Here is a 22,648-nt window from a genome sequence, read left to right as displayed (position 1 = left end):
ATACGTACTTTCACAAAGTACTTGGGATTTGAAAATAGAGTCACGAGAACTGCCCTGTAGAAGTGGTAGAACTCTTTTGCTTCAAGTGGAAGTGTGACTTCTTTCCATTAATTAGTTTTACTAACTCAAAGAGCTAAGTTCTCCCAACTCTTTCCAAGAAAAATTGAGAAGCGCCCTACAGATTGCCTCATATTTCAGTGTGATAAGCATCATATTCTCTCTCTTGAAAAGATTTCAGAGTTAGTTCACAAGTTAGATTTAGTGAAGAGGAAAAAAATCAGATTCTTGGTAAAAATCATTTTGATTCTCAGTTACCAAGTTACACTAACCAAGCTTATATACACCTAATATTAACATTATTTAGAGCATTAGGATTGGGAAATACATTTTCTATAGTGGTCTTTGCCTGTACGGATACATTGTCAGGTCACTGCAAGGCTAAATTCATTATTAAGATCAGTTCTACATTTGTACAGGTGGGCTTAGGAAGCCTAATAATCTGCTTATCAAAAATGCTACTGCAGAATTTGTATTACATTACAAGTCATCAGCTACAAAAATAAAACATAAAAGTCTCTCTCTTCTGGAAMTCACAAGAAGCCTTTAAACAAACATATTTTAAAAGTTACTCACTTATTTCTGTTTTCTTCTGATTCAGTTCTTTTCCAGGAGAAGAAAAAGGTGGCAATATTGTACTGTGTTCTTTAAAAATAAGTGGAGTTGAAGCCAGCTGGCTGTATGTAGAGGGTTTTGCCCTTGGAGTTTTAAAAGAAGCTTGATCAAGCCAGCTAATATGACCGTCAAGTTCTCCTAACAATTTAGGCTCATAAGGAGGAGCTTCTAAGCTGAGTTCTTCAAACCAGTTGAGACTTATAGGCCCTAAATCTTTGAAGAAAAATACACACAACACCACATTAAAAAAACCCTGCCAAATGGCATGCAAATTACAAACAGTAAGATGTACAAGTTTATATGTCATTAAACTAAGAAATAAAATAGGAATATTCATTCTATGCACTTAAGACCACATCATAACTAATTGTAATCATAACAAAACTAATGTTCCATGCAGGACATGAGCCTACAGAACATAACACTGTAATTCTATTTATTATCATGTTTCTGAATACCTATGAACTCTGATGTTGACAAAGTATAAAAAAAAAGTCTGCAATAATTTTATGACCATTAATGTAACTAACCAAAGAGCAATTAAATAGGCAGTTTRATTAATATTAAAAGTAAACTTCTGACTTTTAGTTCATATCTTATTTTACTCAGACTGGCAAGTTAACACAGGTTCCTTATAATGTTAGTAAATCACATTACTATATAGCTGCATTTGGCAAAAGATTAAACCTGGACTATAATGCAGTACATAAAAAATAACATAGCTAAAACAAGTACATGGAAGCTATTGAGAACATATTGTGAAAAAAATCTACAAATAAAAATTAAAGGAAAAACATAAAAAAGGTARGTAACAGTGAATAAAGATTTTGGGTAAGCAGACCAGGCAACAAGTTGAGTGATGCTTTTCTGTGGGACATAAAGGTCACTGCAAATGTTTATAAAATATCAATATCCTTAAGGCAACTCTCATAAAAATTATTTACTTCAGTCAAACTGTACCTGATTCACTGCATTGGGCTTTAAATATTTCAAAAAAAGTTGGTTTGTAAGCCATTTTCTTATCCATATCAATACTGGAATGCTTGTTGAAAAACCTGAAAAGAAATAGGAAAACACTTTCACACAGTCCTGTTCTAATGACACTGCTGAATGGCAATACAAGCCTTAACCCTGCTTTCCTGCACCCCTTGGTAGATGGGTCATATACTAACTTGTTAGCTTCAGTACCGTGATGTATGTTTTCATTCATAATGATGGTCAAATTACGAAAACGGACAAAAAACAAAGGGAATTACACAGGAGAAAATAAAACTGAGCAAATACAAGAGAAAAACAGGATGAAATGGGCATAATACTTTCAAGATACTTCAAATACACTTGCACTACTATATGTGAGGCTAGACTATACAGCATTACATCTAGACTTTTACAACCACTGCAACTCTGCACCAAGGCTTTGGTTCAAAGCTGCTTTCAAGTTGAGCAGACTTTGCCAGTTTCATAATTATATTAAAAAAATAAAAATAAAAGCAACTATTGGTAAGATTGCCACAGGAAGACATTTTTCTGTCTACAGCATTTGAACACTTTTGCTTCCTGATGCATTTTATTGTTTTCACTGTACAACCAGCTTCCCTTGTGATGGATGCCTTACACAGGCCTTTCTCACCAAAATGAAAGGAAAAAGCTTGCTTTCAGAAGTGGGCAAATACTGTAGTAACACAATAAGAAGAAATTAATTAAAATTACTTCAGAAATACATGTTATAAGGCAAAGTGACCTATTTACATTGCTTCCCACACGTGTTTACGAAAAGGTCCTGCCAGGCAACGGACACCCGCACACTGAGGGTGCTGCTGCCTCAGAAGTTACCACTCCGGCACTCCGCAGAGGCCTCGCTGCGGGCAGACCCATCCCCTCCTGCCCGGAAGCGCCAGAGCCGCAGCCCGGCGAGGGGCGAGGCGCGGCGGCGGGCGGCTCCCCGAGCGGGGCTCAACTCCCGCAGCGCCCCCGGGGTTGAGCGCCCCCCCACCCCGGGCGGGCCTTGGCGCCCCTCGCGCGGGGCCGTTACCTCCCTCCGGCGGCACCGCGCCCGCAGCATCGCCCGGCGCGGCGGGGCTGGGGGAGGGGAGGGGCAGCCGCCCGCTGCCAGCGGCCCCACCGAGCCGCGCGCCCCCACCGCGGCGCTCAAAGTTTGGCGCCAAACGCCCCGGCGCCTGCGCGCTGCCGCCCGCCCCGCCCGCCACGTCGCGCGGGAGCGGAGAGGGGCGGGTAACGGCCGCTCGCCTCAGCGGGGCTGCGCCGGCCGCGGCTCCGCCCGCCCCGCTGCTGCGGCCTGGCCGCCCGCGGCAGCTGCCGGCTTGGGTTTCTCCCTTAGGCGGCTGAGACGTTTCCTTAGAGCACTCTGTTAAAGCCGAGATTTCAAGCGAAGCCCCTTAAGTAAGCAAACGCCAGCATTACGGTTCTTGTGCTGTCATCATGCAAGTGCCTGCATAACAAGATGGAGTTTTGATGTCCTTTGTCGATGTCCTGTGTGGCTGATTTCTTTCAGCTCACAAAGGGGATGTTGTCCATGCAGCTACACACAGTGGCACATCTACTTTGCATCATCTCAGTACTAGGTTAATTACAAATTATTTCTTTCCTTATGGCACCACAGCTAATTGGGATAAAAAATCTCTGTCCAGGCTGTTAAAACAGTAGCTGACTCCAGAAAATCTTCTCCTTTGTTCATTTTCCCTAAAGAGGATTTTCTTTGATAAAGGGTAACAGCAGTCCTGTAAAAGTTTCATTATGAAGTAAAGGTCAAAAGTCAGTTTAAGTACAAAGAAAAAATTCATGAATTTGCAGCCTCTAAAAATGACTCCTCTCCCACCACCTTCCCTGAAAATGCCTTGCTGATTAGATGTCATCCCTGCTTCATATTCAAGAGATCTCACTTACCAATCCCTGTACTCTGATCCAAATGTCAGCTGCCTTCTTTTGTTCACACACTCCTTGGTAACATGAGAAACGTAGTATCAGATTCAAGGTTCACATGTTCCAGCTTCCTGTTGGACAGCAGGCAACATCCGTGTCCCTAAGAAAGGCTCCAGAAGTCTTACAGTAATCAGAAGTACCGTGGTGGCCTATCATTGCCTCTGAAGGTCTCAAACTAATCTTTTTAGATGTTTTTGTAGGCCTTCAATCATGAGATTTTACATCCCTTCCAAAAGTTATTAGTATTCTTATAAAAGTGAATATTTTTATCCTCCGCATACACATCCATTCCCATTTACACAGAATCACAGATCACAGAATGGTTGAGGTTGGAAGGGACCTCTGGAGATCATCTAGTCCAACCCCACTGCTCAAGCAAGGTCACCTAAAGCACGTTGCACAGGATCATGTCCTGGTAGGTTTTGAATACCTCCAGAGAAGGAGACTCCACAACCTATCTGGACAACCTGTTCCACTGCTCTGTCACCCTCACAGTAAACAAGTTTTTTCCTCATATTCAGATGGAGCTTCCTGTGTTTCAGGTCATGCACATTGCCTCTTATCCTCTTGCTGGGCACACTGAAAAGAGTCTGGCCCCATCCCCTTGACACTCTCCCTTCAGGTATTTGTAGACATTAATAAGATCCCCTCTCAGTCTTCTCCAGGCTAAACAGGCCCAGCTCTCACAATCTTTCCTCATAGGAGAGATGCTSTAGTCCTTCACCATCTTTGTAGCCCTATGCTGGACTCTTTCCAGTTGTTCTATGTCTCTCTCTTACTGGGGAACCCAGATTTGGACAGATTTTGATTCTTGACAACTTCTTGGCCTCAGCAATGAGTTCATAAGGTAACTACAAGTTAGGGTGGAAAATTTTTATCAATTTTGAATTTGTCAACTGTCATTTTAATTGGATATCCTTCTACTCTTGTGTTATACAAGTTTCTATCCAGCTCTCCAGAGGAGTCGTTGTTTCACACAATTTTATCACATCTGTTTACTCATGTGTCGCCTTCTTCAGTGTCTCTTCATATGATAATTTTTCCATTTCCCTTGATCTTCTAATGAGGTTCTTTTAACCTGCTTCTATTTCTGCAGTTTTTCTTTCCTCTCTTTCTGCCTTTGGAGATGCAGTGATTGGTTCTTCCCATAAGACTGAGAAGAAGCCATATCATTGATTTGTGTGATGATGCATTGTTTCCATTTTAGTTTCTACCCCATTCCTAAGGCATCCTAAAAAGTTATTTTTTTTCTTTTCCAGTCTGATATGCACCACACAGGCAAGTGTGGGACACAAGATGGTGCAGCCTATAGAAGAGAGGTTTACTGTGGGGTGCTCCCCAAGAGTAACCAACCTTTGGGTGCATCACAGCCAGGGCCACCACACTATGGGGTTGCTGTAGCCTGGAAGCACATCCTCTAGTTACCCCGTGATTGACAAGTGCGGGCAAAGGAGAAGTGTCACCATAGACATGCTGTAGATATCTCTGCCACTGGCTGTGCAACCACTTCCCACAGAATGGCCTGCTAATGGGCACGTTGTTACCTGCTGAGCAGTGTTGGGGCTGAGCATGAGGTCACCTGTTGACGTGTGTGCTGCTACTGACTGGAGCCATGTGGCCTTGATATGGCTGTGGGGCTGGCATTGCTCTGACTGGGTATGGAAGGGAGTAAGCCACATATGCTTGGTGTGGACTCAGACCCACAGTTAGCAGGCCTGTGGACTCGAGGACCCACCCACCAGGAGGGCATGTCAGCAGGGGTACCCCGGATGTCAATGGCGTGGTGAGGAAAAACTGGGAAAAATTAGGCCAGAGAGTGGCCCCTAAGAGGCGAGAGCACCCACTGTTAGAGAAACAGGGGAAAGCTATACTGGAAGGGTGGCCCATAATGGGGAGAGCAGTTGCTCTATTGTGCATCTGTTACGAAACTGGTGAAAATTGTACTGGAGGGGTGGCCCGTATGGGGAGAGAGTGGTCATTGTATCATGCATCCATGATTTAACTGTGGAGCTCTGATATGTATATATATTTTCAGTTGTTATATTTCTAGCTTTGCTGTCCTGTTAGCTTTGTTATAACCTCTTAGCCCAAATAGATTCTCACACTAGACAATGATGATCTCTTGAGTTCAGTATAACTAACCCCAGAATCCAAAAGAATCCTGGATGCTTCTGGGGGGCATGTCACACAGCCACACTGCAGTCATAAATTTTAGCTTACTGGTCATCTTGATGTCCTGTTTCTTCCTTTGAGTTGATATAACTCATTAAAAACATGAAACATCATGGGTAGCCTTGAGCCATCTTGCTATTAATCGTGATAAATCTTGACCAAGTACTTCAAGTGTTTCCTGAATCTTAACCCATTTTTTGATCCATAAAAATGTTGTTTCTGACCAAGAATTATATCAGACACTTGAAAGGACTTTTCTCAAATAGATTAAAGACATCCTCTCTACCAGTTCTTCTCTAGCCTCTATCTTGCTGACCTGTTGATTTTTATAATGCAATGCTTTATAAAAAACTGCTGCCTTTTGAAACTGCTGTGTTCTGATTTTCCAACAATACTGTATTTTAACAGACATTTCAAGTGATTTTTTTATTTGCAGACAAAAAACATTGATTGATAGCAGTTAACAATTTTAGAGCTTTTCCAAATTGAAGTATTTGCTTTTAGCTGCTTTTATCACTGTAGTGTATTTTATGATAGACCAGATATTTGTATTAGATGCATTCATATTAAATACTTAAGTTCATTCAGAATTTTAAAATACCTATCATCTAGAGCTGGTGATTTGCAGTTGTTTTGTAAAACATGAGTAAGTTTTGACACATAGTAGTTATCCCAGCTCAACAACATTAGAAGTTGAAGAAGATGTTTGTCTACCATTTTCTGTCATGAAGAGCCACTCAAAGAAGCTATTTAATGTCCCAGTAAGTCCAAGGATTAAGGGACTCAACAGTCTCTAAAGACCCACATACATGGTTTGCATGACTTAATTATGTGATTTTAACAGCATTACTTAGGAAATTACATAACTAAAGTGACACAATTATGGAAGACGGACTACTAGTCTAATATATAAATGCTTGTATTTGTGTAATTCATTTCATTCATTTCATTAATTATATATTATCTCTGTATAACTGCCTTCCCCCTGGAGTGCTGCAAAAAACAGAAGCATGTTCCTTCTTTTCCTGGACTGGTATGGCTGATAGAAAGGTGGTATATAGACAATCCCTAAGTAATGGGGCAATGAGGGTTTCAAACTTTTCAATAATGACTAAAAACTTCTTTCCAATGATTTAATTGCCTGCATTCTTTGCCTGCTTTTGTGTGAGGGGACCTAGTTTATCCAGGCCTTCTTAGTTTCCTAACCCACTTCTTTTTCCAGAGCTGCAGACTTGCCATTACCATAAAAGTTGTGGTTGTCCCAGATATGGATGAACTGCATCTACTCGTCTTTACAGGGTTTTCCAGACTTGTGCTATTTTTTGAGTGCTTATTACTTCCCAGTGCTAACAGAGCTCCGTCAAGCATTTTTTCCCCCAATTTGCAGCTACCTGAACTGCATTAAGACTTTACTGAACTGAATTAAGACTGAATTAAGACTTTACTCAGCACTGGATTCATCATTGCATCTTCTAACCTTGTCACCACACTTTCTACATGAAATTGCAGGTACAGGCCTCTGAAAGCAGAGCAGCCTCAGTGGTTCACACAGAGTCCCCACATATTTCTTGGTTATCAGTTAGCTTTAAAAAAGTCTCCACTTTTTACCCCACCATTTACACCTAATTATGTCAAGATAGAAATCCTGTGCATGACTGCCTTAATGCAGACCCACGTACCCAGGCTTCTCCCACCATGTGCTTGGAAACCATCAAACCCTGGTTTAGCTCTGCAAAGCAGAAGCAAGCAGGGAGGGCTGAGGTGAGTGTGGGCTGACAACCCTGCAATCAACCCCACCTGGCCCAGGCCAATCTCCCCCATCAATTAGTGACAATTAACAGCAGGTTTCCAGACAAGATAAAAGCAGGGCAGGGAGAGGAGCAGGGCTGAATTTCCTCTGGGTGCAGTCATGGAGGGCTTTGTCTATCCTCCCTTCAGCACCTACCAAGGCTTCAGGGGCAGCCTCACACCAAGCYGTGGCAGGGATCCAGTGCTGAAGCAGCCCAGCTGGAAGCAGAGCAAGAGCAGTGGTATCAGCCCCTTCCTTGGTGGTCCCCCAACCCCTATGCCTGCTGACTACCTTGACAGCTACCGGCGGGCCCAGCTTAAGGCCTTGCTGTCGCAAGTGAGCCCAGGGCTGACACCACGGCTGCGCCGGGCCAATACCAAGGAGGTGGGCGTGCAGGTGAACCCACGGGCTGATGTTGCTGTGCAATGCTCGCTGGGGCCACGCACGCTGCCCACCGGCCACCCCCTCAGCCCTGCTGCCCTCCGTGCCCGTGGGTCTCTTGCGCTCTACTCGCCTGTGCTGGACCGCTGCCTCTTCACGCTGCCCGAGGCTGTGGGGCCCCAGGGGAAGAGCCAGGCAGTGACGGCTACCACCCTCGAGGAGCAGAAGGCCAAGGATGGCAGTGGAGAGCAACAGGAGAGCCAGGTGGAGGCTGCCCCACAGCACAAGGAGCCAGCGGAGGCACTGCAGGAAGAAGCTGCTGCCCCCAGCCGACGGGCTGCCTTCCAGGTGTGCAGTGCAAGGAGGCCTGGGCTGATGCAGGGCCTGGAGGGGGGTGGCTGGGGGCCAGACACAACCTGCCCTGGGCAAGGGGGTGAACRGAGTTGGACTGAAAGGAAAATGGCTCTGGAGTGGGAGAAGATATGGTGGTCTGCAGCCTGGCTTTCCCATCAGGTCTATGTTCCCCCTTCCCTCAGGGTCAATCGTCCCTGTGGGGGCTCTGGCTCTTGCTCTCCTGTGGTGATGGTGGCAGCTTCCTGCCTGTGAGAATGGGTGGTGTAATGGGGGAGCTGGGCCTGGTGTTTTTGTGATGCTGGAGGCTGCTGAGCATGCTTTCTCTCTGCAGTTCTTGGAGCAGAAGTATGGCTACTTTCACTGCAAAGACTGCAAGACCAGATGGGAGAGTGCCTATGTCTGGTGTATTTCTGGAAGTAACAAGGTAGTTAACAAAAACAAACATTTCTTTGCTTCTGAAAGTTGCAAGTATGACCCCAAGGCTGTGCCAAATCATATGTTTTGGTATGAATTTAGGACAACGGCATAGGAATGTATTGAATAAGCCTATAGTAAAGCCTGTAACTGAGGTCTTGTTTCTTAGGTATACTTCAAACAGCTCTGCCGCAAATGCCAAAAGGGCTTCAATCCCTATAGAGTGGAAGCTATCCAGTGCCAGGTAAGTTAAGACTTCTGAACCCTGGTAAGACTGCTGGGGCTTTCCATATATTTTAATGCAAATTTTATAGCTTACTATTGCTGAATTTGATATTTTTCTTAGCTGGTAAAGAAGTGTCTGATCTTTCTTTCATCCTATTACTAGGAAGCTTTATTTGGGAATAGCCTAACACTAAGGCTGCTTCTTGCAAATGGTTTACATCAACAGTCTTCTATTAATATACTGTCATACCTAACTACACATAGGGTTAGGATTTTGACACATGGAGTTTTGAGCTTCCAGATAAGAAGGTCTTTTTAATAGCTGAACTCTGCAGGGCTTTCACAGCGGAAGCTGTTTTGAGCGTATGGGGTCAAATGTGCTCCTATTATTAAGGAGAAACCAAATGTCAATCTAACATGAAATGGTCACCTCTTATCTGCCAATAACAAAATGTCTTCATTCTTAAGACCTGTTCAAAGACTCGTTGTTCCTGCCCCCAGAAGAAAAGACACATTGATCTCAAGAGACCTCATCGCCAAGAACTTTGTGGCCGCTGCAAAGGCAAGAGGCTGTCCTGTGATAACACTTACAGCTTCAAATACATTGTCTGATCCATGTGCTCTTTTCTGTTTCGCACTTTGCACTTTGTCAGTCGTTTACAATGTTTTGACTTTAGGCTTTTGACCTGGCATTGGATAATGGATCAAGTCTTTTGTATTATTTATAAAATATTTAACTTTACTGTATATATGCTGTAAATAAAGTTCAATAAAAGTTTGCACTGATTTGTTACCCTTCAGTTTCACCTTGCTGTGATGCATAGGGAAATATACCTGGAAGGAAATGAAACCTGACTTTCTAAAGCAAATGGTTTGGTTTTTTGTATTCCTTTAGTATAAAATAACTTACTATAGTCAACTTCTTCAGTATTCAGAGTGAAGAGAGAACTATTGTGCAAGATGAGAATAATAATCTGGGGAACAGTTTATGGTAAGTGTATCCATGTCTCTTGGAGCTCATGCTACAGTTGCCTGCCCTAATGAATGACTGTTCACCAGAACAGTATGTCCTTTAGAAGAAAAACTGTAAGCTTAATGCATGTGTGGGGAGGCTTTTGAGTTGGGGTAACTGTGAGGTGGTTAACAAATTATCTATGCTTAATGTATCTCTAGAATAAGCCTCTACCCTTTGCTTTCATAGAATCAGTAAGGTTGGAAGGGACCTCTGGAGATCATCTAGTCTAACCTCCCTGCTCAAACAGGGTCACCTAGAGCATGGCAGACAGGGTTGCATCCAGGCGGGCCTTGAAGATCTCCAGAGAAGGAGACTSCACAACCTCTCTGGGCAACCTGTGCCAGTGCTCCATCACTCACAGGGAAGAAATTCCCCCTCACAGTCAGACGGAACTTCCTGTGCTTCAGTTTCTGCCCATTGCCTCTTGTCCTGTCACCCGGGACAACTGAAAAGAGTTTGTCCCTGTCCCCTTGACACCCTCCCTTCAGGTACTTATACCTTTAAATAAAGGCTTCTGCTGCCAAAGGCTTGTTAGTTATATAAGGTATTTCCACTGTAGCTGACTTTTTAAATATAACTAAAGTGAGTAACTGGATATACTTGCACAGGGACAAAAGGCAAGAGATGGGAAATGTGCTTAAACTAGGTTTGAGGAGCATCACTGAAACTAATGTAGCGCTAGAATTTCAGGGAGATGCTGTTAGGAATATACTAATTTCTACTCTACCTAAAGTTTATGGTGTGAAGAAAAGTAGGTTACTACATCACTATTGTTGTAACCATAAGGAACCTCTGGAGCTCTAGTCCTATTCAGCAGGGCTAATTACCTAACGATCAGGTTACTCAGGGCCTTGTCAATCTGACTTCTGGCCATTTCCAAGGATGGAGGTTAAGTGGTCTCTCTGTGCAACCAATGCCAGTTTTTGAACACCCTCCTGATAAAAGCTTTTCCTTTATTTCTAATYGGAACTTTCCATATTGTGACTTACGCCTACTGCTGTGCTTCTGTAAGTCTAGCTCCAGTGTCATCTGGAGTCTGTATTAGCAAGACAGCGGGAAGGTCTTGTCTTAATGCTAAACAAAATGAGATTCCCTCAGCCTTTCCTGGAGTGTCGTTTCTTCCAGCACACATTAACATTTTGATGTTTTGGTAGCCCTATGTTGGAATTGATCCAGTCTGTCCATGTTTTTCCAGTACTGGGAATCTGAAAACACAGTCTCATAAGTTCTGAATAGAAGGGAAGAATGACTTCCCTAGACCTGCTGGCAATACTCCTAACACAGCCTGGGATGCCGTTGGCTTTCTGTGCTGCAAGGGTGACTTGCTGATTTAAGTTCAGCTTGTTCACCAAGATCTCCAGATCTTTTYCCATAGAGCTGTTTTCTATCCAGGTGGTGCCCAGCCTGTTCTGTTGCATAGGGTGTTCCATCTTGATGCATTCCCCTTTTGCATTTTGATTTTGCGTTTCCCTTTGTTGAACTTCATGGGATTCCTGTCAGCCTATTTCTCCAGCCTGTTGAGGTCCCCCTGAGTTGCAGCCCTACTCTCCCAGTGTATCAACTGTTCCCCCTTCTCTGCAAATTTGGTAGCACCTGCAAACTTGCTTAGAGTGCCCTCTGCTCCATCACACACATTAATAAGGATGCTAAATGTTATTGCCTCCAAAATGATACCAGTAGTCAACTTCCAGTTAGAATTTGTACAGTTGCCCAGCTAATTTTTCAGCTGCCTTATCCAGTATGTATCTTGTTAGTCTGTCACAGACCATGTCAAAGGGCAAGGAAACAACATCTGCTGTTCTCCCAGCACCCACTGAACCAGCCATCTCATTATAAAAGGCAACCAGGTACAATTTGCCTTTGGTAAAGCCCTGCTGGCTGTTCCTGAGCACTTTCCTCTCCTTGTCTCTGGAAATGGCTTCTAGGCAATTTCACTCCATAGTTTGCCCAGGGACTGAGTTAGGCTGACTGGTCCATGGTTCCTAAGATCTTCTCTTGCCCTTCTTGAAGATGGGTGTTACATTTGTCTTTTTCTAGTCATCAAAAACCTCCTTTGGTCTCCACAACTTTCAGAGATGACAGAGGGTGGCCTAGCAAAGGCATTGGCCAGTTCCCTCAGTTCATTTGGGTGAAGTCTGTCTGATCCCATGGACCTGTTATGTCCAACTGGCTGAAATGGTTCTTGATGCTGTTTTCCTCTACTGTGGGTAATGTGGGTATCTCCCACAGACATCGTTAGTTGGCTCAGGGACCTGGGGGACAACCTTGCCAGTGAAAACCAAGGCAAAAAGCAACCCCCTCCCCACTGTGTACTTTAGCCTTTTCCAAGTCCTTAGTGCTACTATCATCAAAATAGTTCATGAACTACCTCTCAGATTAGAGTCTTCCATCTCTGTTGGCATATATGTCATTACTTTTAACTACCATGTTAAAATTTTCCTAAATAATGCATATTGTTATTTTCTCCAATTGACATCAGAAAAAAATGTTTTGGAAAAGTATGCTGATGACAATGTGCTGCTGTGGGAGCTGGTATTTTAAGTGGCAGACTGAGCGCTTTTGCAGGCCTTTTGACAGACAGAATATTAAGGCAGATTTGAGGGTTATAGGAAAAAGAGCCCAATGCAGATGATAATTAGAGAAACCAAGTTGTGCTCACGTAACTCATTCAGCTAGTCCTTCAGCAGACTATCCTTTTTACTGTATGATACAGTAAAGAAAACATGGTCTCAATATATGAGTAGTTTCAGCTAATAGATTCTGTGTGCACAGCCAAGTTCACATAGTATCTGCAGGCCCCCTCCACGATGTGCTTAGTTGAGAAAACCCATACAAGTCCACGGGACCCAAAAGGCTGCATCGACTGGTGCTGAGAGAACCAGCTGATGGCTGAGGCCATTCTCTATCAAATCTTAGAAAGACTGGGGGACTAGGGGAGATCTCCAATAACTGGAGAAAGACAGATGTTAGACTCTTCTTCAAAAAAGACCAAATGGTTAACTCAAAGAACTACAGGCTGCTCAGCCTCACTTCAGTCTTTTGACGAACTTTTCCATGGTGAGGACAGTCAAGCAGTGGAATAGGTTGCCCAGGGAGCTTATGCAGTCTCTGTCCTTGAAGGTTTTCAAGACCTTACTGGATAAAGGCCTGAATAATCTAGTATGATCTCATGACTGGCTCTACTTTAAGCATGAAGATGGACTAGAAAACCTTCTGAGGTCCCTTCCAATGTGAATTTTCCTGTGATTTGAGAAATAGCCACAATTTTGAAAAGTGACAGACCAGATCTCACCAACCAATAAAATTTCTGCAGACCACCCCGATTACAGTTATGAACAGTTTTCTGAAGTGAAATATATAACTGAAATTTGAAGACTTCTCTAACCATTGCTGATTATTTTACACAGAAAAATAAGTGTGTGATGAATGGCACTCTTGTGAACGTATTTGGTGTGCATCTATTTCATCCTGCCACTACAGCTGGGCTGCAGTGTTCTGTGGATTGCAAAATCAAAATACCTGTAAGGGGATATGAATGCTACACCATTTTATACATCAACAAGCATGCTGGGAAAAAAAAAAGACATGAAGGGGAAAGGGCTTTATCTGATCCTTAGAGCCTAAGGATGGCAGGCTGGACAGCTTTGCTTTTATTTTTAGCATAAGAAGAAAGCTGAGACCAAAGATGGAACTAATAGCAGTATAATGACATTTTTAACAGAAACAAATCTTAACCTGTGTTTTGAACTTTTTTTGGAATTATTAAGCTGCTCTTTAAGTAAAATTTACTCTCTCCAGTTGAGCTGTAACTACAGACAGACAAAGAATTTGTATGCTTCTCACTGGTCTCTTTCAATGTAATGAACCATTCCAGCATAAAACGTGAGAAAAATTGTCTTTTGGAGGKTGCTTATCATTGATGGCATTGGCAACAGCATAGATTGAGACAAGAACAAGATCTCCACAACTAGCACATCCTCTGCTGTGATTATATATGACTTTTATATTTTAGTTAAATGGATTTACTGATCCAAATATCAACCAAAGTTACCTCACAAAAACGGTAAGTGTATTTACAGAGTGAATAAGTTACATAGTTGTCAGAATAAAAGTGTCTCAGATGTGCAACAGATTTACATGCATACATTTAACACTGGACAGCAGTTAAATGTAAGAAAAAACATACAGGTATGACATTTCTATATACATTACAAATAAAATAAGGTATCTCTTTAAAGAAACTTAACATGAAAACTTGCATTTCACGTTAATATTTTTACTTTTTATACTCCAAATTTATATTAAATAAAAATAAGCATGCATAACAGTTCAAAAAGTTTGATTCTGTGATGGGACTTTCTCCTACAAAATGGCAAGTTAAATTAGATCAACCATCCTTTAATAGTATAAATATATTCATAAAAGCAACCCTCTAGTAAAAAGCAGCCAAGGTCCTTAAAAAAAAAAAAGAAAATCTACCAAGACCATTCATGATACTTGGGGGCCTAAGAACAGACCTCTGCAATATGATCCAGTACCTTCAGAGACAGTAGCCTAGTAACATTAGGAAATGTACTTCATAGCAGCTCGTTGTTTTAAGATACAGTAATCATATTCAAATTACAGTGTACATTGAACTGTAGTCCATTTACAATTTGTTTCACATACACAGGCTCTCAGCTTTTGACCAACAAGTTTGCGAGATTCTGTGGCCAGCTTCATTCTGCCCATCTTTCACTCAATCAAACAAGAGATAAAAGGAAAAAAATGTACAAGGCTTTTTAACAAAAAATATTATTTCGTGAAGGAAACATTGCACTTTTGCCAACCTAAAATTAATTTGCTATAAAGGAAGTATTGTTCAGTGTAGTAGGCTTTGGTATGCAATGGAAGTCACTTCTTCAGTAGTGAGTTGCAGTTGCTCAGTGAAATGCTAACCGATTTTTGTGCAACAGAGAACAAAGGACGTTGTCCTGGATGCTCTATGCTACCTTTGTCCTGACAGTATTGCTACACATTTGAAGTTCTGCCCAGATCTTTTTAGAAGAAATCCTAAATGTAACAAGAGTGAGTACAGTTTGACCAAACCTTTGTAAGGTTGAGAAGACATTGAACCACCTCACTCCAGCAGGGCAGCACTCCCAGCTTGGAAGAGGACACAAGAGTCCTGTCAGAGACTTGTGCCGGAAACGCTGGAGTCTGGAAGAAAAGTATTGATGACCCGGTAACTCTGAGCTCTGCGAATCATGTCACGAATCTCTATATTCAGTTCCATTAACTTAGTACAGATTTCAGTCAGGCTCTGGTTGGAGCCCACCAGTGCATAGGTGCCAGTCTGGCCCAAGGTTTGGTGTCGGAAGTAAATGTTCAGTAGTGTCTGGACTTCATCATCAGAGCTACTTCCAAAGATATCATTGGGCCACAGAATCCTGCAATCAAACAGGAAAAGAATGTGCATATTGTTATGGGTTTATTAGCACAGATTGAAACTAGGTGATAGAGCTCTAAAGGAAAACTGACTTGGGTATGTTTATATGCCTAAAGCAACTCACTGTTTTATGCTGCTCCTTTGTTAATCAGACTCTAACCACCAGATACTGAAATCACATAAAACAGCAATTCCTATTTTCTAAAAAAAGCTTAAGAAAACTAATTCAAATAAGTGAAACTGGGCTGAATGTTAGCTGATGCCAATGATATGCCCCTGCTAAGGAATTAGCTCTACAAATAGCTTCTCAGGAGGATCACAGTACTACTTTTGATCTAAACAATATAATTAAACATCTTCAGTGTTGTATATATGTATGTTTGTATTACTGATTTGATATCCTTATTTACAGAACACCCCAGCAAGAGTTAATATCAATGCCAACTCAGCTTATCAGATTTAGTTTTTAGAAGATAAACAACACATGCTTTTCTAATAACATGACAGTCTAGTCTCAACCGTGCAGTAAAACTTGCCTGCATTCTCTTATTTGTCGCACAGCTTTAACAAGTTCATTGTTTTTCAGACACTCCAGCATGGACTGAATCGCCGCTTCTGTAGAATTGAAYGTGGGCTCTGACTCCACGTTCAGAGGCTCGGCTGCAATTGCAGCAGTAGCATCCTTAAGATTTTTCTTCAACTCACTCAATTCTCTCGACATATTTAACAGCTGTTTCAAGGAAAAAGATGTGAGATAGGCATTTTCATTCTCCATAAGCCCAAAAGAGAGCAATGAGCAGTGCATTTCAAGTCTGTTATTATTTTATCAGATGTACATATTATTTGGAAAAAAMCCCTTTTTAACACAAGGACATCTCTATGGTCTGAACAGTATAATGAACACATAAATTGCAAATTTTTAATCTCTGTGCTTTCTCTAATCCTATGCTGTAATTTTGGCTTGCTAAGATGCCAGAGTRCAATCTTTTATTTTTCTAAACACTCTTTTCTGTTTTATCCTGCTACTGTTTCTATGTCACAGTGGAAAAGTTTAAGAAAACTACATTTACTTCTGCTAGCAACAATGATGTTATTTATTCACAGAACTCATGCAGGATCTGATACAATTAACAGATGGGCAGAAATTGTGTAACCCTTTTTATCAAGTTGAAAAGTTAATATGGCGTAAGACTGATAAATAATTCATAAATGAGAAGKTTTTTTCCGAAGATCTACCAGTTAATGTTTACATATGTTAAAAAAACCCATTGTGACATGAACTAACACTGGCAATTCCTTTGAATAACACTTTACAGCTCGGGCAAAATATGCTATTTTCATGGTGCAACGGCTCCTATTATTGTTCCCCAGCTCTATATGCTGCACTATTTGAAACAGATTTTCTAACAAAATGATAGCCATCATATATTGTTACAGAAATCAATCCTCTAAAAAGGAACACAAAATATTTCTAAAATATTCAGTTTAGACTACCCTTAACACTAGATTCCTGGTATTCTGTCTTCTCTGAAAAGTGAACCTTGTAGTCACATCACAAGCCAGCCTTCAGGACAGCTACATAAAATGCAATGTGTTCAAACTCTTTGTGCTCTATACAGCACATGTAATAAAATAAGCTATTTTTATTTACTAGGGAATCTGCAAACTGCTGGAATCTGTCATAGAATACATTTTATAGCTGGAAATTTTGTTTTATGCCTATAATCAAAGTAAAATAATTTTTTCTCTCAATATTTTTAAATACACATTTTACCAGGGAAAAAAATATATATGGAAATGCAACTTATTTTACTATCTTTCTGTAAATGATGATTATTCAACTTACAGTGCAAAGATGTATTTTTCAAAGTAGTATATATTTTATTCAATTTCTGAAATAAATTGGCTTTACAATACTGTGAAGTGTTTTTGTAAGTAAGATGTGTAGATATATCTAAAAAGGGTCAGCTATCTGGGTCAAAATAGATATAGAGAGAACAGATATAGACTGTTCTGTCAAAAATATTTAAAGAAGAGTGCTTGCAAAAATCACGGAAATAAAAAGACTATAGTGATATTAAGATCTTATGTTAGCTATATTTTTAAGATAGTCTTGGGAAGTATCTAAGTGATTGCAGCAGAACCCAAAGATCTTTGTTTATCCACAGAACAGGATCAGGAGGATCAAGTACACTCAAAATTTAAAATAGCTCTACACTACACACCTTTGCTGATATAGTTATGAGAGGATGTAAAAAGATTTAATTGCTGTTTGCCAAAGACTGCTGCAGAAGTTTCTAATATAAGGTATATGCAGCTGAAGCAGTTTATATGCCTGGAAATTAGAATACATTATCCCAGCAAAACTCTCAATTATGCATCCACATTATGATTAATTTACAACATTATTTTGGTATTGTCAGCCTAACAAGTGCTTCTAATGTAAACCTCTCCACAAAGTCTAGATAAAATCAGCCATGCTCTAGGAAAGGCATCTTTCTGCTATGTTTGAAGAAAGCTCAGTTTCTCTGAAAATTAAGATCTCGATTCTCAAAAAACAAACCCCAACTTTTGCAAATAGTTCACAGTGTGAGTACCCCCTACATGCAGAGTGTGTGGATAAAGTTAAGATTTCAAATATATATTATTCTAGTTTTTTACTGCTGACTCAAATGACTTTGGAAGATTGAATTTATGAAAGAACCCAGTCTCTGAAAGTACAGTCAAAAAATACAGGATCTCAACCATATTTTAACAAAGATGCTGGTATATTGAATTATTTTGTCTGCAGACTTATATTTAGGGTGAAATAGTGAAATTTTTGGTGCCAGTCTATGGAAAGAAAAATAAGATGAAGGTAAAATGATTTTTCAGTAGAAGACTTTGTAGTGGTTTTTACATACCTCTGGCATGGAGCTGACTTCATGCACTTGTCCGATAAGTTTACAGTAGGACTGAAAAAGCAAAAGCAGCTGGAAGTGGAGTTTATATAATCTCTGACACAGTTCCAGTTGCTAAGGAAAGAGTTATAGGAGAATAAATAATTAATAAAGAATATTGATTGGGATAATTTTYAATAGCTAATAAAACACATTTGAAATACAAATTATTAGTTCTCCATCAAAAAGACATTATTTTACTAATGTATGATCATATACTAGTTCATAAAACAAGCAGTATGTTATTTCTTTTGCAGGTAGGTCATATACAATATTGAAAATCAAAATAATAACAGCTGGCTCTCATGTAGCACTTGTCAGCATTCATCTCCAAGCAGTTTATGCAGGTTAGCTTCGTTGTTATCGTTTTGCGGCAGGAAAGCAGAGGCAGGGAATGGGGAAAACGACTTTGCCATATCAAACATAAAACTCTTAAAGAATTCAGAAATCAGCAAAGAAAGACCTCTTCTAAGAGGATGGAAATCCAAAAAAGAAGCAACAGAATATCTCTAGAGGGTAAAAGCTCCTGCATGTCTCTCTGAGGGGAGAGAAGAGAGGCAACAAATCCAGTCAGAGGAGGGAAGGAAGAAATGCCAACTCTGCAACTCCGACCTCAGCTCATGGATATTCCACCATCTAATGAAGCCATACAATAGGCAGACTGCACTGTATGGGTAAAAAGAAAAGTGGCCTCTACATATTCCCCTGGAATAAGTAGATGCCGTTTATGAATATTAACTTGTTTCTCCCAGTGTGAGATACAGCACCACAAGGAAGATGTTAGGCATATTGAAGGCAAATGGGTCATGTGTGCCAGAGAAGGCAACTTAATATGCTCATGGTCCTGATATCTGGGTGTTCCTCAGGAGGGCGAATCTGATAGTTATGAGAGGGTTTCCACAGATGAGGCATGGTAGGGGAATATTTCACTTTTGACAAATTACAGAAGAAGTAAAAATTCTACAAGTACAACTGAGGAAGCTTCCCGCTGCTTTGGCAGGAATAACACACAGACATGAGACCCCTATCTGAATTGCCTTCTACACAGACATAGTGACTAGCGGTGGGATCAGAGAYCTTTCCATTTGCTTGGAGAAGTTACAGCAGAGTTTCATGCCAAACATGGCAGAAAAAAAGAATATGCTATTAATGTCTTTGCTTCTTTAATGTACTTCATACATGCTTAGCTACCAACATGCACTTCAGCTATTTGCTGAATTGGAGGTCAGCGCAAAGGCCAGCACAATGTTATGAAAAAGTACTTTAAAAACATCCTAAGCCTCCTAACTTGACTGAAGTGTTTGTTTACATATGCTTTGGTATATAAGCATGTAAAACTGCCAGGTTTTTATTAACAAGCCAAAATTAGAACCACATTCTTAGTGTCTCTAGTTCTCAAAATTTCTTTACAAACTATACAAACCTGAGGGGCTGAGATCAAAGCAAGACCCTAGTTGTTTGGCAAGTTTCAACATATTTTGTCAGGTAAAGGTAGGCAGCAACTACCCAGCTATGAACAGTCAGTTCAGGGCACTGGCCAAGATGCAGCAGAGCCATTCCCCTGCTGAAGCACATATCATGGGACCTTCACGGGGCCAAGTGAGGACAGAAGGAAAATGGCAAGTTTAGTGGCTCTTCACCCGGTAAAGMTCCTCCTGCTTATTGCTTGGTAGCTTACCCACAACTCAGCAGCAGTCTGCTACAGAAGCAGAGTTTGGTGGGGTAAATTTGCCTGAKGCAAGCTCCGTGCTGCTGTGGATGAACCACTGCTGGTGCCTCAGCTAGTTTGTTGCTGTTGAGCCAGGGTCAGAGCACTGCCTTCCAAATATGAAGGGGGATCCCACCAGGCCTGGTGGGACCTGTGGGAACTGAAGGAAGGGCAAGCAGATCCAAGGTGAGGAGAAGAGGGGGGAAAAAAAGGGTGGAAATGGCTGTGTGACCTGCTAGGACAGAACTGGCTGGGGGCAGGTACCAAACATGCCCATGACCAAGAGAATGAAAAGGTATGGCACGAGGGACACGGTCTGTTAAATAAATCTGCCCAGAGGCCACACTCTGGAAATGAGGCCGCACAGCATCACCAAATTTACTTCTATGTGGCTAAAGTCTCGCTTCCTTAAATAGAAAGTGGCAGTTTAAAGAYGGGACCTATTGGAAATGGCTCAGGCGTCTCTTGAGAGACCAAGGCACCAAGGCACGGTGGAGGTTGGCCAGCTGCCAGGGAAGGTGCTGACCACGCAGGAGCAACAGTGCCCTGGGACCCAGGAGAGTACAAGTGGTCACGCTTGCTCCCTGGTCCTGGTTGGGTCACGAGTCGGGGCACAGATCAGCATTTCGGCAGTTTGATCCATTAGTCTGGATCAAAATCACTCTGTTCAAATTTTGGAGAACTGGTAACACTAACTAGCAGTGAAACACATATATACTCGAAGCTGTCAGGAAATTAAAAATGAATTGAAAATTAGAACGCAGTATAACATAATTTAAAAAAATCTTGCAATAGCTTGTCATGTAAAACACATGATTTTTTCAGTTCTTGGGGAACAATAATTCAGTTTTACCCCACTGGCTGCTGAACTGAATTAAGACATAGTAAAGTCAGTTTGAAGAATCTGGTTGGACTCATTCAGGATTTAGTTATCATATCAAGTAACTCAATATTCTTTCCTCCTGGATAAGTATTAGAAATCAATAATGGTGAAACTATTCATCAACATATAAACAAGAGCAATTTGAAACTTAACCATCAACTATAAACTGCAGTTTTTCATAAAGACAAACTGAAAATTATGAATTTTAAAATAGCAAAAAAAATTGATTTTCCACTCTAGCATACTATAACCAAAGATTTAATTTTTTAAAGTTATTTTAAATGAGCATTCTAAACAAAATGTGAAAAATGTCAGAATTTTGTCACAGTATTTTTATTTCACAAAACACACCTTAGTAAATTATTTTAGTCACTGCAGGTAGAACCACATTTTCTACAGAGAAAAATCATAACGAAAAAGGAAAACATGCTTAGAGGTAAAACAGTAAAATTGGGATGTATTAGTCCATCTACAGATGGACAAAGAATATGAAAGAACTTCAACTTACTGCAAGAGATTCCATTTGCTACACAGCAAGCATGGCACAGGAAAAAAGGAAAGGAAAGAAAGTATAGTGTCAGTGTAATGCATGCAATAGGAAGCACAGCCCATCTTTAATAGCATAACTTGTCAGCAGTATTAGCAATGCTTGCCTCAACCTGATAACTGGTTGGAAATACCACAGACAACATGCATAGCAGTCTCACTAAATAAAATCAAGCTTTAATTTGAATGGTAACTAACAGATTAAATATCCTCAGTTAGATCCTCAGATTTATTAGTTTTGATTTATCCCACTCAGTAGCTCAGGAACTTACAGTAAAATTGTGTTAGAAAATTCTTGAAATAATACATTTACTTAAATTTGCTCTCTATTACTGAAATGAGCTTATATCACAGAAGTACTAAAAACATTATGCAGGGTTTTCAAATGATTAACAGAACTGAACTTTGTTATTTATAAATATTTAGTTATTTWTTAATACTTCTATTTTTGGATATCATAGAGCTAATGAAATTTCCAGGATAAGCCTTGGGATTGTTAGGTTTATTACTTGGCACACGACAATGGAAACATTTTGCGTACGACTCAAGTTATGATTACCATAGTTAAAAAAAAAAAAATCCAAGGAAAATGCCAGATTGGTTCAACTCCGTGGTGATGCTGCAAGTTCAGACAGGTTAGTATTTCTTCCTCTTACTGGTAAGGATTTGCTGATTTTTTAATTGTCCTGGAGCAATAGTAATAAAAATGTCTAATTGAACTGCATTGGCATTTCAATGATTAGAGCAAAAACCTCTCAAAAATAAACTTCTATCTTCAAAAACAAGAGCTCTTTTCTTTGACAAGAACTTAACATTTGCATCAATCTGATCTCTGTGCAATTCTAATGCAGCTTTCCTTATTACATATATTATACTCTTATGCTGTTTCAGATCAATAGATTCATCACATATGGTTGGAAACTAGAATGACATTGGCCCAGTTACAGCCAGATGTCAGTGCATATGCACATGATGTTAATAAACATTTGGAATTTTTATTTAAATGATATACATCACCATCAATACAAAGGCAGCAAATACAGAAATGTTAAATAATGTTAACTTGGCATAGACAGATGAAGTATTTCAGCCTGGCTTCTTTCCATGGGCCTTATTATTAAAAAAAATGTGAAAAGTATTCCCTTTCATCTTGCACTACCTTTCCATACAACCACGACCAAT

General features: G+C 40.6%; 3 protein-coding genes across 5 annotated transcripts in view; 1 reads left to right on the top strand and 2 right to left on the bottom strand.

Annotated features, from left to right (window-relative positions):
• The window catches only part of BRCA2 (BRCA2 DNA repair associated), a 42,422-nt gene extending 39,584 nt beyond the window's left edge, over positions 1-2,838 (bottom strand). The window contains exons 1-3 of the mRNA XM_085320699.1: positions 2,705-2,838; positions 1,633-1,727; positions 634-885 (exon numbers count right to left, since the gene is read on the bottom strand). Coding sequence (XP_085176825.1) covers positions 634-885; positions 1,633-1,699 — 319 coding nt within the window. The 5' untranslated portion in view covers positions 1,700-1,727; positions 2,705-2,838. The remainder of the gene's footprint in view (positions 1-633; positions 886-1,632; positions 1,728-2,704) is intronic.
• Positions 2,839-7,672: 4,834 nt separating this feature from the next.
• ZAR1L (zygote arrest 1 like) lies at positions 7,673-9,559 on the top strand. Its single transcript, XM_085320668.1, has 4 exons — positions 7,673-8,302; positions 8,640-8,732; positions 8,892-8,966; positions 9,416-9,559. The coding sequence occupies exons 1-4, from the start codon at positions 7,694-7,696 to the stop codon at positions 9,557-9,559; spliced, it is 921 nt and encodes a 306-aa protein (XP_085176794.1). The 5' UTR covers positions 7,673-7,693.
• A 4,378-nt stretch (positions 9,560-13,937) lies between these two features.
• The window catches only part of FRY (FRY microtubule binding protein), a 199,346-nt gene continuing 190,635 nt past the window's right edge, over positions 13,938-22,648 (bottom strand). For 2 of the 3 annotated variants that reach the window (XM_085320709.1, XM_085320707.1), the window contains exons 59-62: positions 21,429-21,446; positions 18,294-18,404; positions 15,927-16,120; positions 13,938-15,391 (exon numbers count right to left, since the gene is read on the bottom strand). In XM_085320709.1, the coding sequence (XP_085176835.1) occupies positions 15,133-15,391; positions 15,927-16,120; positions 18,294-18,404; positions 21,429-21,446 (582 nt within the window). In that variant the 3' untranslated portion in view covers positions 13,938-15,132. Of the gene's footprint in view, positions 15,392-15,926; positions 16,121-18,293; positions 18,405-21,261; positions 21,314-21,428; positions 21,447-22,648 lie in introns of those variants that run through there. The other variant, XM_085320708.1, reaches the window with a different exon arrangement.

This window comes from Rhea americana, unplaced genomic scaffold (genome assembly GCF_003343005.1).
Source record: "Rhea americana isolate MKP2758 unplaced genomic scaffold, rheAme1 scaffold_65, whole genome shotgun sequence".
Lineage (NCBI taxonomy): Eukaryota > Metazoa > Chordata > Aves > Rheiformes > Rheidae > Rhea > Rhea americana.
Note: the sequence above shows the minus strand (reverse complement) of the source record. Positions and strands in the feature narration are given on the sequence as shown.